Raw genomic sequence first — 26,760 nt, forward strand, 5'->3', positions numbered from 1 at the left:
GATTCGAACTACTGATTGTAAAAAATGAGAATAAAAATAGTGGCCCTTGTTCATAGCGGCCCTAGTTTATTATAGTTAGACGTGCCAACTCGCCATCCAAAATTACAAAAATATATATATGGTGTGTTTGGTTGTGAAACGAGATTGCTTTATCTCGCTCGTCTGAGCAAGCCTCACCTTGCTAGCGGTGGTGAGCCGAACTCGCTCTCCTTAAAAGGAAGGGAAATGCTTGCGACGCAGGTCCTGAGGTGAGCTCTCCTCTCCTAGGATCCAAATACCCGTTCTATATCTCTGGTTGATCAATCATCAATGCGAGGCGAACGTATGTGTTTTTGTTTTGCATAGAAAATTTGAAGTTCAACAAATACTCAAAAGTCTATTGCTATGACAACTAAGTTTATTTAAGAAATCTGAGCTGGGGCTATGCCTATGCACATCCATATAAGTCAGTCAGTCAAGGAGTTGCTTATAATTTTGGTTGGCACGGGATACACTCTTTTGAAGGGCACAAGATAGACTTAAGAGCCCCGATCCTGCTTAAGGTGTAAATGTGAGCAAGTTGGAGGCTATACGGATGAATAGGTGCAAAGCCACTTGGGGATGACGCTCGGTCAACTCTATTAGAACAATGATCGAGCTTAGAAATGAACATACTCTCTCCTCCATGAAAAATACACTTTTCATGAGAGGGAGGAAGTATTTTGTTAAAGAATCTTAGAATTCCATCCGGATCAGTTGAACCCGATAAAAGGTCAAGATAAAACTAACTATAAGATAAAACCAGTAGAGCGGAGAGATGTTTCGCTCCCACCATAATCCACATGGTGGCCTCGTCTTTGATCCTCTCGAAAATCATGTTGACAGTAGACTCCTTGCTGTTAAATATTCTCATATTCCTTTCCCTCTAGATTGTCCATGTAACTAGCATCATCAAAGTTCGCATGCCTCTCTTAGTGCAGGAATTTGCTCCCGCTCTCATCAACCATCAATGATGCAGCGTATCGGCCTGTTGCGAAGCCCTCGGGTGGATTGCTGGCGCCGACAACCAGTCCGCCACCATGGTCCAGATTCTTATTGTAACCTGGCATTCGGCGAGGAGGTGTAGCGCCGATTCTTGTGATCTCCGATGTAGTAGGTAGGTAGCTTCATTTGACCATCCTCTTTTCTGAAGTCTGTCAGCAGTTCAAAGGTGATTTTGGATTGCAAGCTTGGAGAAGGTTTCACAGCTTCTAGGAACAAATGTTGATCTTATAACGTCGGAAACACTTGTTTGTTGAGCGATTCCTGGCTTGAATCATGTTTCGGTCGGCCGGTGGCTCCTGCGTGGCGCGGTCGAGTCCGCTAGGCCGAGGTGGCCGAGCCCATCTGCGCACGGCCCGACGACACCTTCCGCGGGTCAACTTGAAAGGAAGGCCGGCGCGCACGCGTTGCAGCTTCGGGCTCGTTCCGTCCCCACACCAGGGCCACACCGCCACAGCTCGAACCGTCCTCGCCGTTTTCGATCTCAGCCCTTAAAGCCGCCACGTCGGCTTCCCACGGCCCAAACGAGCACAAACCAAACCCTACGTACCGGGGCGGGCGGCGCGCGGCGGCATGGTGGGCATGGGCTTGGGGAGCGCCGCGGCCGCCGACCTGGTCCTGAAGGCGGCGTGCGAGCGCTGCGGCGCCGCGAAGGACCTCTACGGCACGTCGTGCCGGCACACCACCCTCTGCACCGACTGCGGCAGGGCCGTGGCGCGGGCCCGCGGGCGCTGCGCCGTCTGCGCCGCCCCCGTCACCAGGCTCATCCGGGTACCCACCGCCCCCTCGCGCCGTCTCGTGAATGCAGATTTTTCCTCCGCGCGAGCAATGCAGCTCACCTGGGCATCGTTCGTTCTCCCCCTCCGGGGATTTTCTGCAATCCCTCGTGGCGCGCTGCGCAGGAGTACGATGTTCGGTTGGATACCTCCGCGGAGAAGGCCAGCTTCATCGGCAGGTTCTCCACCGGCTTGCCGCCCTTGTCGAAGAGGAGTAGCGGCGGGAACAGGTGGTCTCTTCGCAAGGAGGTCCCGCAAGGACGGCAGCTTACCGGGAATATGCGGGTACTGGTTTTTGATCGTGGATGATCATCATCACCATTGTTGTGTTCTGTTTTGGTACTACCTGATAATGCTGTTTTCGATTAATTTCCCTCACCCCTAAAAAAACAGTATGTATCATCCTCTTATTAATGTAGCAAACTAATCATAATTGAACTAAAATCATTCTGTAGTTGCTATTAGGTGGTTGTGCTGCGTCAGACCTCTGGTATCAGTAGAACAGTAACAGTATGCAGTTGGCAATTGCACATACTAGAATATCCTTATGCAGTCACTTGTTCTGGGCTTACCAACTTAAGGACAAATAAACTGATGTTTCCCCTGTTAATGAGCACACATTTGACACAAGCAGGAGAAGTACTACAGCAGGATGCCATGGATTTTGGAGGATGAGACAGGTGAACATCAGTATCAAGGCCAAACTGAGGACCCACAGGCTACATACTACTCGCTGACGCTCAAAGGCAAGGATATCACTGCTGTTCCAGTTGGTTCCTGGTATTCTCTAGGCTTCCCTCTTTATTTTGTTTGTATTTAAACAAACTGTGATCATCCATCATCTGAACATATTTACCAGCAAAATTTGAAGTGCCGCTAGAGTGGTTTCCTAAAAACATTACTTAATTTTGTTATTTAATACAAGTCAAGCTCCATGCACTACTTTTCCTTACAGTTTCGTATTTCTTAGGTACAACTTCGGTAAAGTTGCACAGTACAAACAGCTGACCTTGGAAGAAGCTGAAGAGAAAATGAATAAAAGGAGAAGTAGTGCATCTGGGTGTGAACAGAGGCTGATAAAGGTAGCTATAAATGGAGCTTCTGCCTTTAGTTCAGGTGTGAAGAAGCTTGAGGATGTAAATGAAGGGGCAACAAATGGGGTTCACCCCAAGAAAGGAGATAGGAATGAGAATGGGAATCAATCTGTCAAAGTTGAGGAGGACGAAGAAGGGAAAGCTGCAAGGAAAAACAGTCATGGGCTTACTACGAAGGGCATGGACGAGGATGACGAGGAAGGCGGGAAGGACAAGGACTTCGATTTGGATGATGAAATTGAGAAAGGTACATGTAAATACCATCTTTTGTTAATTCTGAGATTTTCTGAGATCCTGCATGATGAAATTGAGAAAGGAATAGATGCCCAACACCACCTTTTGTTAATTCTGATATTTTCTGAGATTCTGCTTGCATTTTATACAGTATAAGCACATTCATATTGTTATTCCTCCGAACCATTCACAGTTTCACACCAGAAAGAACAAAAAGGCCATATACCATATTTCCATACCATGTTCTTGGCCTTCAATCAAGTACTCCCTCCATCCCAAATTACTATTCGTTTTGGCATTACTAGATACATAGCTTTTGTTATGCACCTAGATATATATTATATCTAGATACATAGCAAAAGTTATGTATTTAGAAAAGTCAAAACGAATTGTAATTTGGGATGGAAGGAGTATGCATCTTAGCTTATTCTGTAACTTCGTCTATCAGGTGACCATTGGGAGCACGAAGAGACCTTCACTGATGATGATATCTTAGCTTATTCTGTAACTTCGTCTATCAGGTGACCATTGGGAGCACGAAGAGACCTTCACTGATGATGATGAGACTCTGGACATCGATATAGAGGAAAGACCTGACTTAGCTGATCCTGAGGCTGCTCCTCCTGAAATTAAGCAGGTAAGCAGAGATGATCTACCAGCTGCAACATGCTTCTAGTATGCTATTTACTTGATCTGCAGATGCTGCCACCTTAACCAAAGCTACCACTGATAGATGCCATATCTGATTTCTATCATAATACTCACAGGATGATAATGAGACTGAATTAGGCAGCAGCAGCAGCAACTTGAGCAAGTCTGGTCAGGAGCTAAAAAAGCTGCTCCGCCAAGCTGCTGGGGAAGAGTCTGACACTGATGACAAAAACACAGACGTAATGATCACAATTGTTCTTAGAACTTGCATATGCTTTTGCATTAGCACAAGCAATCTTGTGGAATAGAATTCATCTTTGTATTTGTTTCATGCAACAGGAAGACGAGCCACCATCGCCAGAATGTGCTCCAAAACAACTGCTTGAACCCAAAAGTGAACCAGTGGATAGCAACCCTAGTAAACTAACGCCATCAGCGCAAGCTCAGAACCCTACACCTCCATCTAAATCCACTCAAAAAAGGAGATCAGGGGGTGGTGATGCAAATACTTCTAATGGTGCAGCCTCCAAAAAGATAAAGACAGAACCTGTATGTAATTTCTTCCTTTCGCACTCTACACGTGTGAAATTTAAGTTTCAACCATCTGTGATACACTGCACCAGATTCTTTGAATTAAATTCGGCATATTGTTGGTATAGGAAACCCGAACGATGTCTGTCAAGGACGAAACTCCATCTTCTTTGGAGCCAACTTCAGAAGCATCTCTTCCAGCAAGAATGACAGAATTATCACCTGTTACAGAGGAGGAAGTCAGGACAGTGCTTCGTGCAATTGCACCTGTCTCATCCCAAGATCTGGTGTCAAGGTTCAGATCTCGTGTACTAACTCAAGAGGTAGGCTGCTTCGGTTTTTTGATGATGTGCTTCGTTTTTAATGTGTTCCAGTGCATTTTAAGTTTCATCGCAGTAATTTGTGACCACAACCCATCCATTTCATTCAGTGATCTATTGCCATTACATGTCCAAGATCTTATGCCTTTTATTCTCTCTTTCTGCAGGACAAGAAAGCATTTCTTAACATTGTGAAGAAGATCTCTCACATGTATAAGAACAACGGCCGTAGCTACATCGTTCTTCGGCAGGAACACAAGTGAACAGACAACTTACCCCACCTGTATATGGCCATAGTGTCATGCCATTCTTTCATAGTAGCCATCTGAATACTGTATATTGTTCTGAAAATGCAGAATACAACAGTGTAACAGATCCGTTTGTGCCTCGATGCAACAAAATAGATCATTTTTTTGCTCTTATCATACGGAACTGAGTAACTGTCTGCATTGGCGACTCAAGATGCTCGGCAAGAGGCATCTCTTAAGGGTTTTTTTTTCACTCGACGTCCTGCTCACTCTTTTTGTTCCTGTATCGGGTTAACTGAGGCAGTCCATGCAACCCTATTGATATGCATTTTAATGCTAAATTCTCTTTGCTCGTTCAATTGATACCTTCAGAGCAGCTCATAATTGAATGATAAATGATGGTGATAAATGTAAAGGTTGCAATTTATGAGCTGCTCATAATTGATGGTGAATTACAATGTCCATGAGTTCATTGCAAAATATTTATCGATGAATTGCATGGGGTTCTAGGAGGTCTTTACAAGCTTAGACTTTTCGGTAGCTGCTTTAAAACATAACCCAAGATCTAATTCCAGGTTCGGGCTTTAGAGTTCATAGTGCAGAGAGCGAATCTCAATTAGGGGTATATGCATAAATATTGCTTTGTTGTAATGAACCAAGCCCACACTAGCAGGACTGCCAATTGCCAAAAGATCTTTTCAGATTGTACAGTACTACAGTGGTCATCTTGATGTTTATTTTTCAAGCTGTTCGAAACTAGGTAGAATATACTTGCTGGAGAAAGTGAAAGTGCCATCTCAGTGCTAAGGAAAAGTCAATCTCAGTGGAAAGAGAAAAGTGAAAGGGAACTGTGAACGAGGAAAGCTTGAAAGTTAAAACCATCAATACATAGCTGGGTGTGCATGTTTAGAAGCAACTGGTTCGTCTCAAAAACCGCAGAGGGCCTGGCAGAGCACTACATCCAAAAAAAAATCCAAAGCATGTCCAAAAGCAACATGCTTCCCTATCTCCCAGCAAAAAGAATAGGGGGGAAGTTCCCAAACTTATGTGGTCGCGCTAGTACCAAATCAACCATTCAAGCATCGCACTCCAGTTAAGTATGTGGTTAATAGGAACACCGTTCTTGTTAATTTGAACGGAAATTCATACTTGTTTCCAGTCAAGAGATTGACTGGATTGAAAGGAATTTGCGCAAAGAATAACTGAACTATGATAATCTAATTGATTAATGGGGCAAAACAGTTCTTGTCAAATCTGAACCCAATTGGCCACTGTTTTGTCCCACCAAGATCTTTACACATCAATAAATTAAAAAGATGAATTAGGAGTGGTGTACAAGACGAAACAAGCATACGGACAGAAGACTAACACTACATTTTGCATCTAACCAACAAAGTAAACTCACCGGCCTTTCCTTCGGGACTTGAAGGGGAACCCGCCAGGAGGCGAAGGCGAGAACTCTATCGGAAGAGGTGGTGGCTCACCCTCACCAGCGAGCATATCAAGCACCTCTGTGCTTGATGGGCGGCGAGCTGGTGACCGCTGGATGCAAAGGAGTGCAACTGTAATGCATAGCAGTGCTTGGTCCCGATCAACATCCTGCAGTGCAGGGTCTACAAGATCGAGCAACCGGCCAACTTGAGCAAGATGCCTTGCCCACGAAATGAGACTCGCCTTCTCAAACTCTGACATTGGTGAGGTTGTCATTTGGAGCGGGCGGCGTCCAGATATAAGAACTAACAACAACACTCCAAAGCTGTAAATGTCACATTTCTCTGATAGAGGCCCTCCGCCACCATATTCGGGAGCCACATAGCAGACCGTGCCTCGCATGCTTGGTGTGCTGCTCACTGCTCCACCACTCTTGGGCACAAATTCCCCACTGGCCCAATCCCTGCTGCTCCTTCTCACACCATCCACCCACGAACTGATGCTGGCATTGCCATTGCTGCTCCTCCGGCTCCAGCTTTTCATCATCCTCCATCTTGAATGTCCCTTCTCCTCTAAATCACAATCCCTCTCCCACCACTGCATACCAGACATGGCACCAGCATCACTCTTCGACTTGGCAAGGGCCCGCCGTTTCTGCTTCTTAGTGAGCTCCTCTGCATACTCCTCACGCCACCACTCCCGCGCCCTACGCTTTGGTTTCTTCCTCTCCGTTGAAACAACAGGGGTGATTGCAGATGATCCTGCAATCCAATCATTCTTCGGCCGCTCCTTCTTAATCTCAGACCTAATCCATTCCATCACATAGTCTTTAACGCCGCCGCCGCCACCACCACCACCGCCATTGTCCTGACGCCACCACCAATCACTCCCAGTTCCTGATCCTGCAGCTCCTCCACCATTGCAGCTTCGGGCATTTAATCCGCTACCAACACTAGTCTTGTCGCATCCAGAAGTGGATGCGGCCTCTGCAGGAGACGCTGTGGTGAACGCCTCATCATCCTCCGGCGACTTGGCAGCATTGTCTTCCCCGTTGACCACGATAGCAGTCACGCTCTCGCCGGCCACTGACACATCCTCGTCACATCCACCGCCAGGATTGCCATTCCCATCCGCATCGGCCCCAATCGCACCGCTCTCCAGCTCATCCTCCTCTTCGGACCTGATCCGCGCGAGGCCGAAATCTGAGAGGCGGGCGCGGAGGTCCGCATCCAGCAACACGTTGCTGGGCTTGACGTCCCCGTGGATCACGGGCGGCTGCACGACGGAATGCAGGTAGTGGAGCGCGGAGGCGATGTCGCGGGCGACGGCGAGGCGGCGCGGCCACTCGGCCACCAGCTCGGGGCACCTCTTCCCGAGCAGCGCGTCCTGCAGCGAGCCGTTGGGCATGAGATCGTACACGAGCATCATCCTCCGGCGGCGCGGCGGCGCGGAGAGCGAGTAGGCGAACGGGAGGAGGATGGAGGGCGGCGCCCCAGGGACGGCGCAGCCGAGGAGGTGGGAGGCCAGGGAGAGCTCGTTGTGGAACTCGCGCTCGCCCTGGAGGGACCCCGCGGCGTCCATGACCTTGACGGCCACGGGCTGGCCCGACCGGGGCAGCGCGCCGCGGAAGACCGGGCCGAACCCGCCCTGCCCCAGCTTGCTCCCCGCCGCGAATCCCCCCGTGGCGCGCCGCAGCTGCTGGTACGACAGCCTCCGCAGCTCGGCCGCCGGCTGCGCCCCCGCCGCCACGGCCAGCTTCCGCCGCCTCCGCCTCCGCCTCCGCCACAGCAGCAGCAGCGCGATGGCGACCACCAAGATCAGCGCCGCCGCGGCCGAGCCCCCCGCGGCGGCGGCGGACGCGGGGCGGCGGCTCCCCCCGCGGGATCGGAGGTCGGCGACGACAACCGCCGCGGCCGCGGCCGGGGTCGGCGACGGGGCGGGCGGCGGGGGCTGCCGCGAGGGCATCGCCGGGTGGGCGGTGGGGGTTTACGGGCCGGGGAGGCCGGCGGCGGAGGCGGAGGCGGGGAGAAAAGACAAGCGGGGCGGGGTGGAGCACCGCAAAGCGAGGCAGCGGACTGGGGCGAAAAGTGTGTTGGCTTTCCACCATCTCCTCCGCAGATGCGTGCGCGCTTCACTCCACTGGCTGCTGGGGCTGCGGGTTCGAGGCCGGGCTGGGCGAGAGGATCCTATGCCGGGCCGCTGGGCAGTGGGCCCGATGGATCCCCAGTCCTACGGTCAGTGGGAGGGGTAGGAGCGTCACCGATCCGCGCCGCGTCTCGAGGAGGGTGGCGTGGATAGAGAGAGGGAGGGGGAGGGAGAAAGAGATGGTTGGAGGCAGAGCCAGCTGGCGCATTTGTAGGTGGGAATGTAGGATCGGGCTGCGGAGGCCGGAGGGGATTTAAGAGCGAATTTAATGAAGGGGATGTGGGGCCGCAGGTCAACATTGGTCAACGCATATTAGGACCCGGCCGGAGGGGTGTGGCCAAGGAGCCACCACGATCTGCTTCTGCTTCTGCTCCGCTGAGAGCGTTAGTTATGTCAGTGGCCCTAGGGTTAGCAACTTTTATGGAGAGCAGAGTGTGTATCCACTATTCGAAAAAAAAAAAAGAAGGAGAGTGTACATCCACAATTCCGCATGCCCTACATCAATCAATAAGAACGACGTCTCCCACGACCACGAGGTACACGCACATTTAGGAAGGTCAGTCGGACGGGTTTGACCCGAAACCCACGAGTGGAGCGGGGGCGGGTCTCCCCCCCCAATTGTGGAAACTGGGTGGGGCGGGGGCGGATTTCTAATCCCCGCGGGTAACCTACGGGGCCTCGAAATTTACATTCCAACTCAAAAATTAGATGTAGCCAAGCCCAACAAATAATTAAAACTCTAGATATATAACTCTCCCAACCCTATCCTCTTCGACCCACTCCACCGTCTGGACATCTTCCATTCTCCCTGTGTTGCGCTGCAAGCCCGCACTCACTCCCGCACGGCCGCACCTTGCCCGCGAGCGTCGCCGGCCACCCGCGCCCCTCGCTCGCGCGCGCCGCCAACGGCTCGCACCTCGCCTGTGATCTATCACTATCTTTGCTCGGGTTTTGAGGGCGGGTGCATATTGTCACTCAAAATGAGCTTTGGGTTTGGGGCGGCTTCGGATTTTGGGGGCGGATCCGCGGAAGCTCCACCCGACCCCGACCCGCCCCGTTGCCATCCCTACGCCTTGGAACAGCAGCAGCCGCTGCGCTGCGGCTGCGACTGCGATTGCGCAACACACTGCACGCAGTCAGCAACCAGACAGTAGCAGATAGAGGCTAGGCTGATGCTAGACCTGATCATGGCCGCCCAATCCATCCGAAAAAAATCCGACCCGACCATGTGACGGGTCAGGCGCGAGCTAAATTTTTTGATTTAGAACCCGAAAAAACCCGATCCAACTCAATAATTACACAAAAAACCCGAACCCGACCCCACCCAACCATGTGACGGGTCGAGCGCAGGCAAAAAATCCAACCTGGCAACCCAAAGAACCCAGCCCGACCTGACAAGTGATCAGGTCTAGCTGCGGCGGCAGCTCTTGGCTCGCAGCCGCAGGTACATCCGCTGAAGAGGTGCAGCGAGCAGGCATACATGAAACTTTATATCCTTTTTAATGGAATCAAAGTGTATTCTATAAAATCCATATGTACAGCCAGCAAGAGTTACTTGAAACTGTTCGCCAGACTTGGGCGTGGAAGGAGGGGAGCGACCATGTTTATTTCCGGCAGAGCAATTCTGTTTCCGCTACAGTACCTAGTATCTTCAGACTTTACTGGGGCCTCGGGTGATATCTTATTGCTCTGCACTTGTTTTCTGCAGGCCTGGCCAGCCGAGCAATACTCCTCATGTAGGCACCTGTACGATACAAAGCTTGCTTTTGGATAAACTAAAGCACCGCACAAATAGCAAATATATAGAAGCATTCGTAAAAATAGTTTTACGGATGGTAAATAGTTCAATATCCCAAAAGGAGGAGGAAGAACAAGATGAATCTCCATCTCCTAAACATGCGGGCTAGGGAGCTGTGCAACAACATGATGTCACATAATACAATACAGTAGTGTTCAGTGGACACTTTACATGCAGCCTTTCCTTTCTGGCTGGGCATGTACCAACCAGCAATTTGTTCTCTCCTGATTCCAGCCCAAGCAATGCCCTTTTACTCTTTTTCCAGCAAAGTGTAAAGGGTCAATGAAAGCAAAGGTTCTTTTTGTCCATGTCCCATGATCCTTTCCTTTTCTTCTTCTCTCTTCTTTTTGGTCAACTTGCTATTGGCGGTATGTTATGTAGACTCTGACCCTTCATCCTTTTTTTCGAGCTACCAGTCATTGACAATGCGGGCCCATGTCCTCCGGCCCCATACTTCAGTGACCACGTCACCGTGCTTTCTGTCATCAGAGGATTTTCCCTTCCAACTGAATTCCGATCTTTAGCCACATAGCCCAGGTGTGTTACATTGACAATTGGACTCTGCATTGGCCGGCTTTGCACCCGTGGAATCGAAGGCTCACCAAGCACGAATCTCTAGGGACGAACGCGTAAAGGCATGCACAGATCCAGCCATGCAATGTTCGTCGTGGCAACTTTCACCGATCGGACGCCATTGCACGTCGCCCTCCCTCCCTCCCTCCCTCCCTCCCTCCCTCTCTCTCTCCCCACACACACTTTTTATTGTTACTAATTGCACGCGAAAAAATCGGCCCCAAATGGAGGGTTAGCAGTAAAAACAATCTGAAGAGAGGATCGCCATCGATTTGATCCAAGAATTTCCGTACGCAATTGCCAATTTTTCACTCGATCCTTTTCTTCCTCCTCTGTTCCTGACACGTTGAGAGGGTAGAGGCGGAATGGGGTTCATATCGGGAGTTATAATGGGGATGATCGTCGGCGTCGCCCTGATCGCCGGCTGGGCGCGCGCCATGGCTCGCCGCGCCACCAAGCGCAGCAACAAGGCAAGTGCTACGGCATCATTCCGATTTGATCTATGCAAAAGTTTTTCTCTTCGTATCCTCGCCTTCCGTAAACCGTTCTCGATTTTCTCTCTGATCGATTTGTCAATGGAGATATACCTTTAGTTTTGTAAATGCCGATTGCTTATTGTAAGAATCGGACAACCGGTGTACATCTTCGATTTGCCGCAATACGATCGAATCGACATAGCCCATAGATTGGGACTTCAGACTCAAGAACATTGCTTGTGTTTTGTTGTTGGTGATTTGTCTTGAAAGCGGAAGTCTCTTCACTGTAAATTTTGTTTCACCTGAGTTTATGGGGTTAAATTTGTACGTCTTAGTTTACAATAAATTTCACAGTGATACTTTTTGAACCAGGCTGCAGATATCAATTCACTGGGATCTCTCAACCGTGAAGACGTGAAGAAAATATGTGGAGAAAATCTTCCCCAATGGATATCATTTCCAGAATATGAACAGGTGAAATGTTACTTGACGTTCTTTTGATGTAGCTATAATCATGGCACTGCAAAATGCCGTTGCTGTACTGGCTACAGTGTAAATTTGACCATTTTCTGTCCCAACGAGTACAGCAAAAGTTCTCTGAACTTTTATTGTTGTAATTGATAGATAGCTAGAAAATGAAACACACTCTATTCCATAGCATGCAATTGTTTCTGCTAGAGCTATGCCCTCTTTGATCTGTTGCTTGCATGCTTACCTTGGTACATTTTTTGGGTTTTGCTCTCAGGTCAAATGGCTCAACAAACAATTGAGCAAGCTTTGGCCGTTTATTGAAGAGGTTAGATAACTCCTTGGGATGAAGACACTTCTATGTTAAAAAACAGACAGATCTGACCACTATGCTATTTTTATTGGCCATGTTGCTCTCAAGAACTGTTCTGATTTGCAGTCGCATCTAATTACAGGCAGCAACCATGGTCATCAGGGATTCTGTTGAACCTCTACTCGATGATTATCGACCGCCAGGGATATCCTCACTGAAGTTCAGCAGACTCTCCCTTGGGACCGTCCCACCGAAAATAGAAGGTCCCTGAGACAAATGTTATAGATTTCAGTTTTCAGAGCTATGTACTCTCACAAAATCTGACAAAATCTCGCTATGACATATCCTATTCTGTGTTCAGGCATTCGGATTCAGAGTTTTAAGAAAGGGCAGATTACAATGGACATGGACTTCCGGTGGGGTGGGGATCCAAATATTATTCTTGCAGTCGAAACACTTGTTGCTTCACTTCCCATTCAGGTTTGTTTGCCACAAACCCCTGGCCAAAAGCAAGATTATCATTAATTTCCCATATTTTTTATTTTAAATAGTGATCAAATTTTTTTCATGAAAGGCACATATAAAATAATTTACCATGTGGACTGATATTCATAGTGCCAGCTTAAGGAAACCAAGTAAAAAAAAGGGATCATCCAAATTCCGTTTTGCCTAGACACTGGTACAATTAATTACCTGCAGTACAGGAATTATGTTACACTTAAAAACAGGAACTCATGTTTAAACTGCAACTTTTATTTTCAGATTTAATCTTAATTAGTTAACACTTACCCTTTTTATTTGTGTGTATATGTATACAGTTTAAGAACCTTCAGGTGTACACCATCATCCGTGTGGTCTTCCAACTGTCGGACGAGATACCATGCATCTCTGCAGTTGTTATTGCACTTCTGGCAGATGTGTGGTTCTTTTGACTACTCAATAGCCAGGCTTAACTTTTAACTTCTAGTTCGAAGGCCCTTCTATGAGATTTTTTTTTTGTTTCAATAACAAAGAACTGGTTTTATTTCTTTGCAACATATTTGTTTTTGACATGCAAGGTTTCCCTGCAATTGCAGCCAAAACCGAGAATCGACTACATTCTGAAAGCTGTGGGAGGAAGCCTGACCGCAATGCCTGGGCTTTCAGACATGATTGACGTATGACATGAATTTCCATTCTTTTTGTTCCATTTCTATCTACAACAGGAAACAAAATTCACATTTGCCTGTTATTTTTCTGTAGGATACAGTTGCGTCATTGATCACTGACATGCTCCAGTGGCCACATAGAGTTGTTGTTCCGCTGGGTGGAGTCGACGTGGACGTCAGGTTAACACAATCTGCTACCCTCCTAATCATGTCTACCGAACTAGTCACAGGAAGTTCTTTGATGTGTCTGAGTGACTGAGTCGAAGAACATGTTGGGATGACGGACAGAATCTTGGGCTCTCTTGTGCAGCGATCTTGAGCTGAAGCCACACGGGAAGCTCACCGTCACTGTGGTGCGTGCGGAATCCCTCAAGAACAAGGAACTCATCGGCAAATCAGACCCCTACGTGGTCCTGTTCATACGCCCAATGTTCAGAGAGAAGACCAGCGTCATCGACGACAACCTCAACCCTCAGTGGAACGAGACGTTCGAGCTGATAGCTGAAGACAAGGAGACGCAGTCTCTAATTCTTGAGGTATCTCACTTGTTTCCTCCCAGATAGAAAGCAAGTAGAGGAGGTGGCCAGTGGTCTGAGTTCTCTATGCGCTTTCAGGTGTTCGACGAGGACAAGATGAAGCAAGACAAGAGGCTGGGCATCGCCAAGCTGCCCCTGACTGATCTGGGGATGGAGACCGTTCAGGAGGTGAACCTCCAGCTGCTGTCGTCGCTGGACACGACCAAGGTCAAGGACAAGAAGGACAGAGGCGTGCTCACCATCAAGGCAAGATCCGATCCCCTCGCCATTGTTGGCACGCTCGTGTTTAATTCGCAGGCGCACGTCGCGGCACGCCCGGTTTTCTGACGTTGCTTGGCAAGCTGGTGCAGGTGGTGTACCACGAGTTCACCAAGGCGGAGGCGATGGAGGCCCTGGAGCTGGAGAAGCATGCCGTGGAGGAGCGGCGGAAGGTGAGGGGCGAGACGGCGGCCGCCAGCGGCGCTGCGGACGCGACCGGCGGCGTGGCGTCCACGGTCACCAACGTGGCCGGCACGGGCGTCGCGGCGGCCGGCACCGTGGCCGGCTCGGGCATGAGCGCGGCCGGCTCGGGCGTCGGGATGGTGGGCACGGGCATCGGCGCCGTGGGCTCCGGAATCGGCGCGTTCGGCAGCGGGCTCAGCAAGGCCGGCAAGTTCGTCGGCCGGACCGTCACAGGGCCTTTCAGCAGCGCCAGGCGCAGTGCCAGTAGCGTCCCCAACATCGATGATTAGGCTGCTAGTTTTGTCGTCAGGTTTCCAAAACCTTTAGGCTTTGCTTTGATTTCATTATGTTACAAGTTTACAACAGCAATCGGCAGTCGTACGAGTTTTTCATATGCATGTAGCGTTTAAGGTGTACTTTGGGTTTAGATTATGCAAACATAGAGCCAATTAACCGAGCGTATAAATGATACCAAATCCAAGTATCGACATGCTTCCAGTTCCAGGTGCGGCCAAAAGAAGATAAAAAATGACTGGGTACATAACTGCAGGAGATTAATCGTAACGTAAATAGCACTTTTTATTGGCAATGGACACAATGGAATGTTCAACCTTCGATACAGTGCTTATTTATATCCAACATACACCGCCCAATCGGCAACTACTTATTAGCATCATACAAGGGTGATATCACCCCAGATGTGTTGCCAACCAACCCAAAAATCCCCCTGCACTCTTCGTAGCTAATAATAAGGAAGGAAAAATGATGCAGTTTCATCCCACGCTTAAACAAGGGACTGGAGGTTTATGATCCTTCCAAGACAACAGATGAAAAAATGATTGTTCTGGGAACAAAGGCCACCCAAGATTTTACAACGGCTACAATAAATACAAATGTTCCGATGAGCTCAATCTTCCTCCTCACGGATCAGCGCGAAAGAGAATGGTGCAAACTTGTAACCATCACCTTCGTAAAACTTGTTCTGGAACTCCACCCAGTGAAGCCTCAGCGCGTGAAGGAATGCACTCAGAGTCTCCATAACAAGCAAGACACCAATCGTGGCAAAGATGAAGATGATGACGCCAAGAATAAGGGCAACAACATTGTTCATCCTACAAGAGCAAACAGTTAAATTTTCAGAGCGAGAATTTTTTTAAAGAACTAGAGAGGCGCTCATTTTCTAGAACTCAAGACAGATATTCCTTTGCTTACCTCCACGTTAACATGAGAACTTTATCGTAGAATACAGTGGACAACTCCGAGTGTGCAAGACTGCAGGGATAATATCAGTTGCTCGTTAGCAGCCAGTGCGGTAAATAATGAAGTATAGGATGGTGAGTAGGTGAGGATGTGTTTGAAGATACTGCTTAAAGCAGCATTACCTCAGAGCCCAAAGACGAAGGTACGAAGCTGTGTTTGAGACAGCACCAAGAACAAATTCGATTGTGTGGATCAGTTGGTGAACGAAAACTTCACTAAACTCAAACTCCTCATGGTCATGCGATTCATCATGATGTTCCCCCAACTCTGCTCCCACTGATTCATCAGTGCCCTGAAGCATAGCGTATTGGTGACCTTGATGCCTCTGATTGAAAAGAAACAGAAAAACAGTCAGCGAACTGCAGCCACAAAGCAACATCAGAATGTGGGATACTATATAAACATACTCGCTCATGTTGCTTCTTCAATAGAACTGGCTTTGGAATCAACATCCAAGGCACGGACACCAAAGCAAGTAGAAGCAAAACAAGCTGCAGAGGAAAAGGCGAATTATTATGCACAACTGGTTTGCTTCAGGGAGGGGCCTTAAAATAAGGAAAATATATATACCTGCACCGTCTTCTGGCCACTAAATAACTGGTTCTCCCCAAGCTCATCTGTTGGGCTAAGGAACATATAGATCATAACATGGTACAGATCTGCTTTTGACCCCGTGCACCACTTAATAATGATAAGCAAGGACAGGTAACCAAATAAGCTGTTCAAGAAAATCAGCTGGGGAATGAACTGGTACCTGTTTCAAAGGAATACAATTAGAATAATCATAATCTAGTGATTGTACCAAAGACTATGAACGGATAAACTACTTCACAATTGTTATAGATCCTCATCTCAAAATAGAATGCCATATTGTCTGCCACAGCGAATAAACTTACCACACATTAATACTGTTCCTGAAAAACTTTGCATTGAAGTAGCTCATCACAATTCCAAGGTTCATTTGTGCAACTCCAAGAAGGATTGACATCTTCATCTTCAGTGAGTTCAGAAATGGCAGCTCACTGCGGCTACCATGCCAGACAGGGTCCACACCAAAAGGGTATGTACCCCTTACCTTAATCAATCCTTCAGTAGTGGAATCTCTATAACCAAAGTGGGGAAATAAATGAGCTAAATTTTATGCAATTTATAAGAATATGGTTTTACTTAGGTCATTTTCCTTACCTACAAGACGGATCACGGCACGCATAGGCAGATTTACCGAAAAGCTCAAATGGGACAGAGAAAAATTCGTTGTATATTAATCCCGTGTAGATTGAAAAAATGGACATCATCATAATTACATAACGCCCACCAAACATCATCTCCGTTATATCTCCAAGTTTCTGTGATAAAAATCAGATGTCAAGCACAGATTACCACAGAATTATTAACAAAACATAGTTCTCCCAAATTACAAATACTAAAGGGAAAAACTGTAATCAAGACCAGTGAAGAAAATAGTTCTCTTGGTCTTAGGGAACACGGCTATGCATTCCAAGTCTAAATAGGTCTTAGAATTGTACATTCAGCATACAGATAAGTGAAGCAAAATGCAATCAAGACTAGTGGACAAACCTGTGAAGCTAGTTTCTTCTCCCGGATTATCAGAAATAGTGTCCCAAGTAACAAGCAAATTCCATGGCCCCAATCGCCAAACATGACAGCAAATAAGAAAGGGAAAGTGACAATGGTGAATACTCCAGGATTTGCTTCTTGATATTTGGCTACCCTATTGGCAAATAAGGGAACACAATGTTAGCACTTAGTACTGACAAAAACCCCAAACAAAACGAATTCCACTTTATTTCTCAAAATATGTACATGTTAGATTTAGTCAAATGAAGTATAATTGATAGAATTTCCCGAACAGCTGGTTGCGAAAAGTTTGATAGAAACATTGGAGGAACAATTCTGTATTTATGCGATTGACACTTATTTTATCAACATGCACTATGCATGTCCAAATAAAAAAAAAGCATTCAAGAACAATGACGGGAAATACATTTTTAAGAACAGTTTGTTGGCATTAGTTAGGCTGCAGTTATGCCTCCTGATGACTAACACTAAGGGTTTGTGTACCGATCATGGTTTCGCTATCTTGCAGGAAGTAGGATGGAAAGAGGACGATTTGGTTATGTCGAAGGATAAGAGAAGATATTTAAGACAATCAACGAAAATATTGCGCATATGTAGCACCAACACAGTCTGAGACACGTCTTGTAATAGAGGGGGTGCATTTTTCTAATCCTTTGGTGAATAAAAAGTGAAGTTTCTCAGGAAACAGATCGGTAGCATGCTTAAAACAGGAATGAGGAAGAGATTATAGTTTCTTAAAATAAACGAGGGAAATTCGAAGCATAAAACGAATTATATTGAAACCCATAATAAGGACAATAAAGAGCATAAAATCAAGCTACCAATTCATAGCCAAAGTCAACTGCACTATAGAATTTAGCTCCTCATAAAAGGGCTATTGTAGGGGTTGCAAGGGTAGCTAGAGAACATACCCATACGCATCAACAATTTCCTGGAACGCTGTTGTGAACTTGTTTGTCTGGAAATATGTTGGAGGGGATTCTTTTGTGTTGAGAATTTGAAAGATTGAGCCAACTTGGGATTTGCTATCAACAGTAGCACGCTGGAGAGCATCTTGAATCTGCACAGATCCATTGTAAATCATGAAGGCAGTTTACGATGTGGAAAGGGGAATCAGGAAGGAAGCAGGAAAACTTTACAAGAGACCAATGGATTTTAACTACCTGAACGCTTGCAAAAACAGGACTCCAGCCCTCGGCGACTAGGCATTTCTTCGTTACATCAACACTCAACATATTTAAAGTGTGATAAATTGCTTTTTCCCTCTTTGCCTGTAGCATTGATATTACAATTCAGTAAGGAAACTGTGGTACAAGAGAAACAGAATACAAAGTAATAAAAAACAATAGAAGCTTACCAGATGGTTCCACTGCTCAAAATCAGATGCAATACTTTTGAGTATACTGTCACGATGAGCTAGGCCCATGTCAATTGTTGCCTTCAACTCTGAGATCCTTCCAGATACCTATAAGACCTCAGAAATTCAGAACACATATATGTTTAAATACTGAGAGAGAAAAAGGTTCTCCTAAACAGTGCTCAGCCTTAATTCAGAACTTTCACAAATACAAGCTAAGCATGCAAAGTCAACAAATCAATTTCAGCAATCAACAGCACCATCAATAATTAGGAGCAGAATGAAATTTAGATGTTATCTTCACTTAGGGAATTAAATGTTCACCAAGCATTAAAAATTGATATCATTGCAGTCTTAAAACCAAGGCAGATTCATTTTGTGACTGGAAATACAACTGTGACCTAATACAATTATTTGCACACCCATACCAGATGCAAAGAATGTATATGTCCAAAAGAACATTTTTCTTCATATGTTGAATTTTCTAGCTTGAAGTTATCATCTACCACAAAGAAATCAAATAAAGAACATCAGCAAACATTGTCTTTCAAGTGCTGACCTCTTGAACAGCATGAAGTTGTTTGGTAACATCTTCTGGGAATGGGTAACGATTTGCATTAAAGGCATCACATATCTTCAGAATTTTGGCTTTTGATCTCTCTCCAGAGTAGAAAATAACAAATGCATTTTTCGCTACCTGCATTACCATACAAAAGATTGGCAGCTAAGTCCAAGCAAAGAATAAACAATAAGCTGAACAGAACAAGCATTCAGAGTGATTAGTAAGCAATTCCAGAATCAATGTGCTGATAAATGGGAAACATTATCAAGTGTAGCAATCATCACTCATGAATTAAGCACTTAAATACCAAAAAAAATCATAAGTATCAGTGTTAGCGCAATCAGAGTTGTCCAAGTACTTGCCTACCATTTTTGTTTAGTAAAGGGAATAGTTACACTGTGACCATTCTGGTTTTTCTTCTTAATTGTGCAAATAAATGGGAAACACTACCAAAGTAGAAAATTTTGAAAGGGCTAGGAACACAAATTTTACAAAGAATCGCCAAAATAAATATATTTCCAAAAAAACATATGCCAACCTTCTCCCCAGAAACTGGATCTGTGACAGGCTCATCAATAGGCTCTTGTCTAAGGAATATGTTACCCCTGGTGGCACGGAATAAGATCCGCTCAAAAGCCATCGCCTTTTCCTTTGGCACAAGACCACTCAATGAGCCAAGCTTCACTTGTTTTGATGGATCTGTTGACATCTCCTAAAAGGATACAACCAATATGGAAATATAGTATTAAAAAGACCAGACAATAAAACAAAGATAAGATAAGAAGGAAGGAGGGTGATGCTGCTTTATCAAAGCAATCATTGTACCTGTTCCAACAGGGGGCTCTCCAGTGAAGTTTGACTAGATTGATTTGCCTCCATTTCCCTTTGTTGTGCTGCAGCGCTTCTTTGAGCTGAATAGAAAAATTCACCAGCCTGGGGGAAAAACAATTAAACAGAAGCTTAGTAGCAGATATCACACAGGTAGCTTGGCCACTACATTGGCTCTCACTTTAAAGTAGTTCTTTACTAGGATAACAATAAAACATGCACACAATCAAATGACAACAGAAGATTCTGGTCATTAACTTATGTGTCTAATGTGTTGCACATTGAACAATGGAAAAACAATTGGAGCTTAGATGCTAGAGCACAAAGCAGGAGTGATTAGTGGCACAAAGCAGGAGCGATTAGTGGAAAAAATATATGCCATGCTTCCTTCATTAAATTGACATATTACTATTGTACCAGAAACAATTAAGGTTGCTGAGGGAATAGGTGTAGCTGTCAATATTTACCAAGAAAACATACACACCAAAGGTATATTCAATGCAATAGAATGATTTCAGAAAAAGGTATACCTTTTGGAGAACGGTATTGTACTCTAACAGCTCATTATAGGTCCGCTGTAACTTTTCGTTGTTTGCATTAACTTCAGTTAGCTCAGCTTCCAGTTCTCCAAGCTTTATCTGTTATTAGGCAGTGTTAAGTGAGCAACTCAAGATTTATAAATTGTGTACAATTAGGGAGCAACCCAATGACTAAAATACCTCCAAGTCATCAAATTCCAGATGAGCTTCATTTAGTTGTGTAGGAGAGGGTGATATGTTAGCTTTTGACATCTGCTCCTTAAAAAACCTCAACTTGCGAGCCATTTCACTACACCTTTTGATCTGTACAGCAAGTAAATCAGAGCAAGAAAACAACATCGTGAAAACCACAACATTAGAACACATGGTTACATAATACTAATCACCAGTGTTCGCCTAAACGGCCGTTTAAACAGCATCTAAACAGTGAACGGAGGCCAACTGTTTTGTTTAGGCTGTAAACGGTCCATTAAACGAAAACGGGTTTAAACGGTCAAAAACGGGATTACACGGGCTAAACGGCCTAAACCGAACGGAATTAAACGCCATTATACAGGCTAAACGGCCATTTAACACACTGTTTAGGCAAACACTGTCAATTCCACTAGAATTCTTACTTCCATAAATATATATACTCAAGTTTTTCCATAGATAAATATTTATATTTGGTTTGTTCCATGCATGAATATATGTACTTGGTCTTTTATATGCATAAATATATATACTTTCTAGAATACTTATCTTTTCTGAGCATGATTATGTATAAATTAGTTATAAAGTGCAAAACTGTTTAGACCGTTCAATTTCGTCTAAACACCGTTTAAACCGTCTAAACACTAAACAAAGAGTCCCCGACTGTTTACCGTTTAGTGTTTAGGATAACACTGCTGGTCACACTATATATAGTGAACAAATACAAATGTGATATCAACTATTATTTAGGAAAATGAAAAGTTATATTGCTTGCTCAAGGTAACACCCTAAGTTATCGTGGGAACGGGCTAAAAATCATTACTAGCAAAAGAGATATTCTGCGACCAGAAGGGACTAGCACATTGGTGAAGATTTGAAGTTAATGCTAACGCGAAATTCAGAAAAAAGTTGAGGTCAAAGTTAAAAAGGGAAGTACCTGGGCAGCATATGTCCGTTGAAATGGGCTCTTCTCTGCATTAAGCTGAGGTGAAAAAATAATAATCAGATTAACAGAAAATACAACATAGAAAAGCAGCACCTAGTTTTGAAGCATCAAAAACACACCCTTCACGACCTACTAATCAAGCTCAATTGCATAATAACAGTAACTTTTTTGCAAGGAACTGTTGCTTTCATTGAAAGCAACTAGTGCATATGTGATATAGTTCCCAATCAAAAAGAATTCCTACTATAAACTACCAGCTCTGATTGCAACCGATCACGCCAATGCGAACCATTATACCACAACTTCCGATGTAGTAGTATTAAACAGCAAAACAATTGAGCGCTGTGGCTGCAAAATCCCCAATTGCGTAATGCCGACGGGGATCCCTAGTTCCCAGGAAACCCCGATCACAAAGTCCAATCACCCAGCCACCACCTTAGATCGAAACGTGGGGATTCGGCAGGGGCACCAACGAGATCCCCCACACCCAGCAGAAAAGAAGACTCTAAATACCTAAACCCGGAACAGCGCAATCGAAGGGACGAGCAGGGGCAGGCGTTCTTACGTCTTTGAACTGGATGAGGCCGAGGTCGCCAAGGTAGGAGACGGTGAGGTGCGCGGACTCGGCGGGTATGATGACCTGCACCAGCTGCATCGCCTCCGACCGCATCAGATCCATCGGCGGGCAGCACCCGCCCCCGCCACCGCGCGCCATGGCCGGCGTCCGTGCGTGCCCCGCCGGGTCAGCAGCCGGCCCGCTGCGCCTCCGTCAGATCCCTGGAGATCCGACGAGGGGTTTCGGATCGGGCTCGCGCGGGCGGAGCGGATCTCCTCCGGCGGGCGCGGCGGTGGTCTGATCGGTTCCTCGCGTCGTGAGGAGGTGGAAGGCGATGGGGGAGGAGGTAGAGACAGCGGGGGGGTCGTGGACCATGTGGTATTATGCGGAGACGTGGCGGGGCCGAGCACCGATCGGGAGTCTGACCGCTGGGCCCCAGGTGCCAGAGTTCGGATCTGGGGACGGGGGTCTCTGGGATTTTGTTTGCCCCGGCCCGAAGAGAAGAGTGTGGATTTCGCGGGGGAGATTGTTAGGCTGGCTGACTTATGGGGTCGGATGCAATCGTAGCTGTGGAGGAGAGAAAAGAGTTCTCGCGGGGGTTGGTTTACGTGTCGAAACTTGACAGGTACGTATCGTGTTGGCCCGGTCGGCATTAATTGAGGAGGGAAGGCGAGGCGAGATGGGCCATAAATTCTGGAGCCTTCTTACCTGGGCTAATATGCGGCCCATATAGAGGAGCGCCAAATGCGGCCCAATTTCAGCTGCAAACCACAACACAATCCTGGGCTTTTGCTTCGTATATAACTGGAAAAATAAACTCAAGGCCCCTGGAATGTAGAAATTTTCACAAGAGTTTTGCAAAAAAATTCAGTTCAAAAGAGGAACAGCTTTCTTAATTTTCACAGATAATTGGAATCTACATGTTTTAAAATAAATAAATGAAATGGCGCTGCAATTTCCTGCAGCTAAGTTGCAGTGGGGACAGCGTGGAGCATTAATATAATTTGTTAAATCTTGAAAAAATTCTGGTCGATTGGTCCCAATTCTCATCATGATCGAGCAGCTGCTCAGCGACAGCGTCGGTGAACCCCACGCGGGGAGGAGAAACTACAGCCGGTGCCGTGGAGCAGATTTAGATTTTCCCTCGATGATCGATCTAGTTTAGCGCCGGAATTTGAGAGGCTGCGGAACTTCGAGAACGGATAATACCCATATCCGAAAAGACCAAGCCTGGCCACGAACGCCTGCTCTCCCGATCTCCTCTTCATCTTTCTCTTATCCGCAGGTACGGGCCAAAACCAAATCAGCGACCATTTTCACAGCAGATCGCGTGGACAAGGCTCGCGTCAGTGCGACAAAAGAGAAGCTGAACTACTGCTCCCCCTGCTAATCCTGCAATTAACGGCGTGCATGCTGCTTAATCCAGTCGGCAATCATGGTCGCCATTTCCCTTTTCTAGCTGAAGGATGAGTAGCCTCTTATCTTTCTCCACACGTGGAGATTTTAACCACGGATTAGCAACCTTAATCACACTGTGTGTAATGGATTTCTGAAGGTAATTAACTCGCCATCTGCAGCAGCAACCACGCACATTTACGGTTGACAGTGCAGAGAGACAGAACTATATATGAAGGTGCCGAGATTACTTTTTAGCTAGGCTCCAAGCAGCCGAAAATGACGACTGCTTTCAGATATGCAAGGTCTCCGTCTACTGCACGATTTTTTCAGCCCTATGGGGCCAACAACCCCTGCTCATAAGAAAGTGGAGCTTGCCATTTTGCTCAGGCTTTGGCAGCGGCAGCTGGGAGAGCCTGGGACTGGCCGGCCGGGAGGAGGCGGGGTCATCGCTAGCTCCTGCTTCCGATCTCCATGCTGAAGAGCGTCTGGGTGGCGCGCGCGGTTGCTGTGCTGAAGGAGCTGAGAGGAGCTCACTACTCCTGTAAGAAAGTAGCCACCTCAAGTTCAGGCACAAAGGTTAGTCTGATTTGCCTTCAGGTTGAAGTTCAAGCTCGATTTTGCTGCTGCAAAGCATTATGGATCATGTGTGTTTCTTTTCTGAGATCTATCCGTCATTTGCTTTGCACAAGATTATTTTCTTTTTTTAAGTTTTCTGCACAAATATGACAAACTTATGCAGGCGCGCGCCTGCATAAATAATTTATTTTCTTGCCTCTCTTTCCTAAGTGGAGATTTGGTTTTCTCCTTGTTTCAAAAACAAAATCGTTTCTGTTTCTATTTGGTCAGTATAGCATTAGTTCATTTTTTTTTCTTTGTTCATTGCTTTGTCATTTATTACTATTGCTCTTGAATGCTCCTCATGGACAATGCATGGAGTTTTTGCCTTCTGAAAGGGAACATGAGTTCTTGTCCCAACTCGATCCAAATCACTGAACATCACATGTGATCTACAATCGAGATCGGTTCTTTTTCACCCCCTTTGGTTCAAAACTATGGTAATTTGAGAACGCTTATCGGCACATATAGCATTATTCTACATATATCAACAAACTAAATTAAGGACTGGCAACTATTTCACAAGAAAACCTTCTATAGCCCCAAAAATTTTGCAAAGACTATAGGGCAATATATGCATATATTCGATGTGATTTAGTCGAGAGATCGACAAGTGGGAGCTACCTTCTTCGATCTGTTTGCTTAAATAAATTTTGTTAGATCAGTTCGTATGTTTAGTTTCACAGTAGATACGGAAAAGCCTCTCCCAAGAACAATATATGCAGCATGCATGCGTGATATAATTAGCACGTATAGATAAGTAGGTCCCCCATGTCTGCACTCCACCACCTATAGCGCGTCTCCCCTCCTCATCTCCTGATCCGTTTGCACTTGCTGATGAGACCTACCACCAGAATTCGGATACTGCTTCTTTCGCATCTGGTAACTCTCAAACCATGCTACACGCTACAGATATGGTACTGGATGAAAATGCTTTCTCCTCGATCTATCGACAACACTAATTACTGATCGGCCCGTTTCGCTTCAGGACAGAAATACGTCTGCACGTTGCATGAATTGTGAACTGCTAGCCATTTGCTGCATACTACGTGGAACACGTTCAGATCATTCATTTGCAGCGCTACGTAACCTAAATAATCTTCAACATCCATGCAGCTATCAGCTACAACGCCGAGCAGGCGAGAAGAAGCATCGGAACGGCCACAAGTAGCAACCAATTGAATCCATGGACAACCAGCCGCTGCCCTACTCCACTGGTCAGCCCCCGGCGACCGGCGGAGCCCCGGTGCCCGGCGTCCCTGGCGCGGCCGGGCCGCCACCGGTGCCGCACCACCACCTGCTCCAGCAGCAGCAGGCCCAGCTGCAGGCGTTCTGGGGGTACCAGCGGCAGGAGGCGGAGCGCGCGTCGGCGTCGGACTTCAAGAACCACCAGCTGCCGCTGGCCCGGATCAAGAAGATCATGAAGGCCGACGAGGACGTGCGCATGATCTCCGCGGAGGCTCCCGTCCTGTTCGCCAAGGCGTGCGAGCTCTTCATCCTCGAGCTCACCATCCGCTCCTGGCTGCACGCCGAGGAGAACAAGCGCCGCACCCTGCAGCGCAACGACGTCGCCGCAGCCATCGCGCGCACCGACGTCTTCGACTTCCTCGTCGACATCGTGCCGCGAGAGGAGGCCAAGGAGGAGCCCGGGAGCGCGCTCGGCTTCGCGGCGGCCGGGCCTGGCGCCGTCGGGGGAGGCGCGGCGCCCGCCGCCGGGATGCCGTACTACTACCCGCCGATGGGGCAGCCGGCGCCGATGATGCCGGCCTGGCAAGTTCCGGCCTGGGACCCGGCCTGGCAGCAAGGGGCGGCGCCGGACGTCGATCAGAGCGCCAGCTACGGCGAGGAAGGGCAAGGGTTTGCCGCAGCAGGCCATGGCGGTGCCGCTAGCTTCCATCCTCCTGCACCTCCGAGCTCTGAGTGATCTGCTGCGCTCCTTCGTGCTGGTTTAGCTACATGTGCAGACGCGCTTGAAGTGAATGTCGATCGTTCAATGTGTCACGGTGTAAGTGCAAACATGGTAATGGAGCTACATACAGAACGAATAAGTGCGACGTGAGTAATTTGTACATGCACGTGATGTGCTGATCAATCAAAGATTAACATGCAGTTTAATTAATTACTAGCCAGCTGTTATTCTCACGGCTCTAGTAGTCTAGTGCTTGAGATCTCCAAACTTTTAAGTCGACTTCAGATGAGCCGTAAGAGTGGTAAACTTTAGTTTCGGGATTTGAGATGACTTTCCATGGATGCCTGACCCTGACCTAGAAAAGGCCTTGCGAGCAGCAAGCTAGGGAGAACGATGCAGGGAGCGGTATGGTGGGGCGACGGGAATTGCCTGTCGCGGGTCGTAGGACAATCGGATGGGCCCGTGGGACTGTGGGAGGGCGTAACAACATCTTGACCGACTTGGCGAAAGAACGATGGGAAGCGGAAGAGAGACATATAGCATCGTAGCATGGCATCGACGGCCGCGGCTACCATGATCTATATGAGCTGAGACATCAGAAATGGGTGCTGCCATGCATGATGTTGGGGCTCCCTGGGGGGGGGGGGGGGGGGGGGGGGGGGGGGGGGGGGGGGGCTCCATTTTGTTGCTGGGCCAGGTTCAGATTCAGTTAGCAGCGCGTCATGCGTCCCCTCCTCCAGACCCTGAATCACAACGGACATCGGGCAGTGTGTGGCCAACGGGCGACGTACGGACA

General features: G+C 47.1%; 5 protein-coding genes across 8 annotated transcripts; 3 read left to right on the forward strand and 2 right to left on the reverse strand.

Moving 5' to 3' along the window:
• Positions 1 to 1,537: 1,537 nt before the first annotated feature.
• Positions 1,538 to 5,051, forward strand: LOC117839484 (transcription initiation factor IIF subunit alpha). The gene is made up of 9 exons (XM_034719824.2): positions 1,538 to 1,791; positions 1,923 to 2,081; positions 2,431 to 2,576; positions 2,767 to 3,137; positions 3,646 to 3,761; positions 3,892 to 4,014; positions 4,115 to 4,324; positions 4,435 to 4,629; positions 4,794 to 5,051. Exons 1-9 carry the CDS (start codon positions 1,594 to 1,596, stop codon positions 4,887 to 4,889), a joined length of 1,614 nt encoding a protein of 537 aa, XP_034575715.1. The 5' UTR covers positions 1,538 to 1,593; the 3' UTR covers positions 4,890 to 5,051.
• LOC117839485 (receptor-like serine/threonine-protein kinase At2g45590) lies at positions 3,921 to 8,602 on the reverse strand. 4 transcript variants are annotated; one of them, XM_072290478.1, is made up of 3 exons: positions 6,280 to 8,601; positions 4,903 to 4,970; positions 4,597 to 4,787 (listed from the first exon to the last, which is right to left on the reverse strand). In XM_072290478.1, exons 1-3 carry the CDS (start codon positions 8,268 to 8,270, stop codon positions 4,750 to 4,752), a joined length of 2,097 nt encoding a protein of 698 aa, XP_072146579.1. In that variant the 5' UTR covers positions 8,271 to 8,601; the 3' UTR covers positions 4,597 to 4,749. The 4 variants fall into 4 exon arrangements, with proteins under 4 accessions (XP_072146580.1, XP_072146579.1, XP_072146578.1 ...); XM_072290479.1 differs by lacking the exons at positions 4,597 to 4,787; positions 4,903 to 4,970 and adding an exon at positions 3,921 to 4,528 and having other exon boundaries at positions 6,280 to 8,599; XM_072290477.1 differs by lacking the exon at positions 4,597 to 4,787 and having other exon boundaries at positions 4,852 to 4,970; positions 6,280 to 8,602.
• A 2,426-nt stretch (positions 8,603 to 11,028) lies between these two features.
• Positions 11,029 to 14,654, forward strand: LOC117837048 (calcium-dependent lipid-binding protein). The gene is made up of 11 exons (XM_034716609.2): positions 11,029 to 11,291; positions 11,670 to 11,771; positions 12,043 to 12,093; positions 12,221 to 12,341; positions 12,440 to 12,558; positions 12,897 to 12,995; positions 13,155 to 13,235; positions 13,321 to 13,406; positions 13,537 to 13,762; positions 13,841 to 14,008; positions 14,113 to 14,654. Exons 1-11 carry the CDS (start codon positions 11,187 to 11,189, stop codon positions 14,491 to 14,493), a joined length of 1,539 nt encoding a protein of 512 aa, XP_034572500.1. The 5' UTR covers positions 11,029 to 11,186; the 3' UTR covers positions 14,494 to 14,654.
• Positions 14,655 to 14,763: 109 nt separating this feature from the next.
• Positions 14,764 to 22,384, reverse strand: LOC117837047 (V-type proton ATPase subunit a3). Its single transcript, XM_034716608.2, has 18 exons — positions 22,052 to 22,384; positions 21,478 to 21,522; positions 20,529 to 20,651; positions 20,340 to 20,447; positions 19,807 to 19,914; positions 19,520 to 19,693; positions 18,979 to 19,116; positions 18,420 to 18,527; positions 18,226 to 18,333; positions 17,974 to 18,122; positions 17,042 to 17,195; positions 16,649 to 16,809; positions 16,360 to 16,566; positions 16,034 to 16,217; positions 15,871 to 15,954; positions 15,586 to 15,788; positions 15,416 to 15,475; positions 14,764 to 15,315 (listed from the first exon to the last, which is right to left on the reverse strand). Exons 1-18 carry the CDS (start codon positions 22,199 to 22,201, stop codon positions 15,111 to 15,113), a joined length of 2,469 nt encoding a protein of 822 aa, XP_034572499.1. The 5' UTR covers positions 22,202 to 22,384; the 3' UTR covers positions 14,764 to 15,110.
• A 1,378-nt stretch (positions 22,385 to 23,762) lies between these two features.
• LOC117837050 (nuclear transcription factor Y subunit C-2) lies at positions 23,763 to 26,180 on the forward strand. The gene is made up of 2 exons (XM_034716610.2): positions 23,763 to 24,016; positions 25,172 to 26,180. Exon 2 carries the CDS (start codon positions 25,242 to 25,244, stop codon positions 25,977 to 25,979), a length of 738 nt encoding a protein of 245 aa, XP_034572501.1. The 5' UTR covers positions 23,763 to 24,016; positions 25,172 to 25,241; the 3' UTR covers positions 25,980 to 26,180.
• The last annotated feature ends 580 nt before the right edge of the window (positions 26,181 to 26,760 follow it).

The sequence above is a fragment of the Setaria viridis genome, chromosome 9, assembly GCF_005286985.2.
Source record: "Setaria viridis chromosome 9, Setaria_viridis_v4.0, whole genome shotgun sequence".
NCBI classification, from domain to species: Eukaryota; Viridiplantae; Streptophyta; class Magnoliopsida; order Poales; family Poaceae; genus Setaria; species Setaria viridis.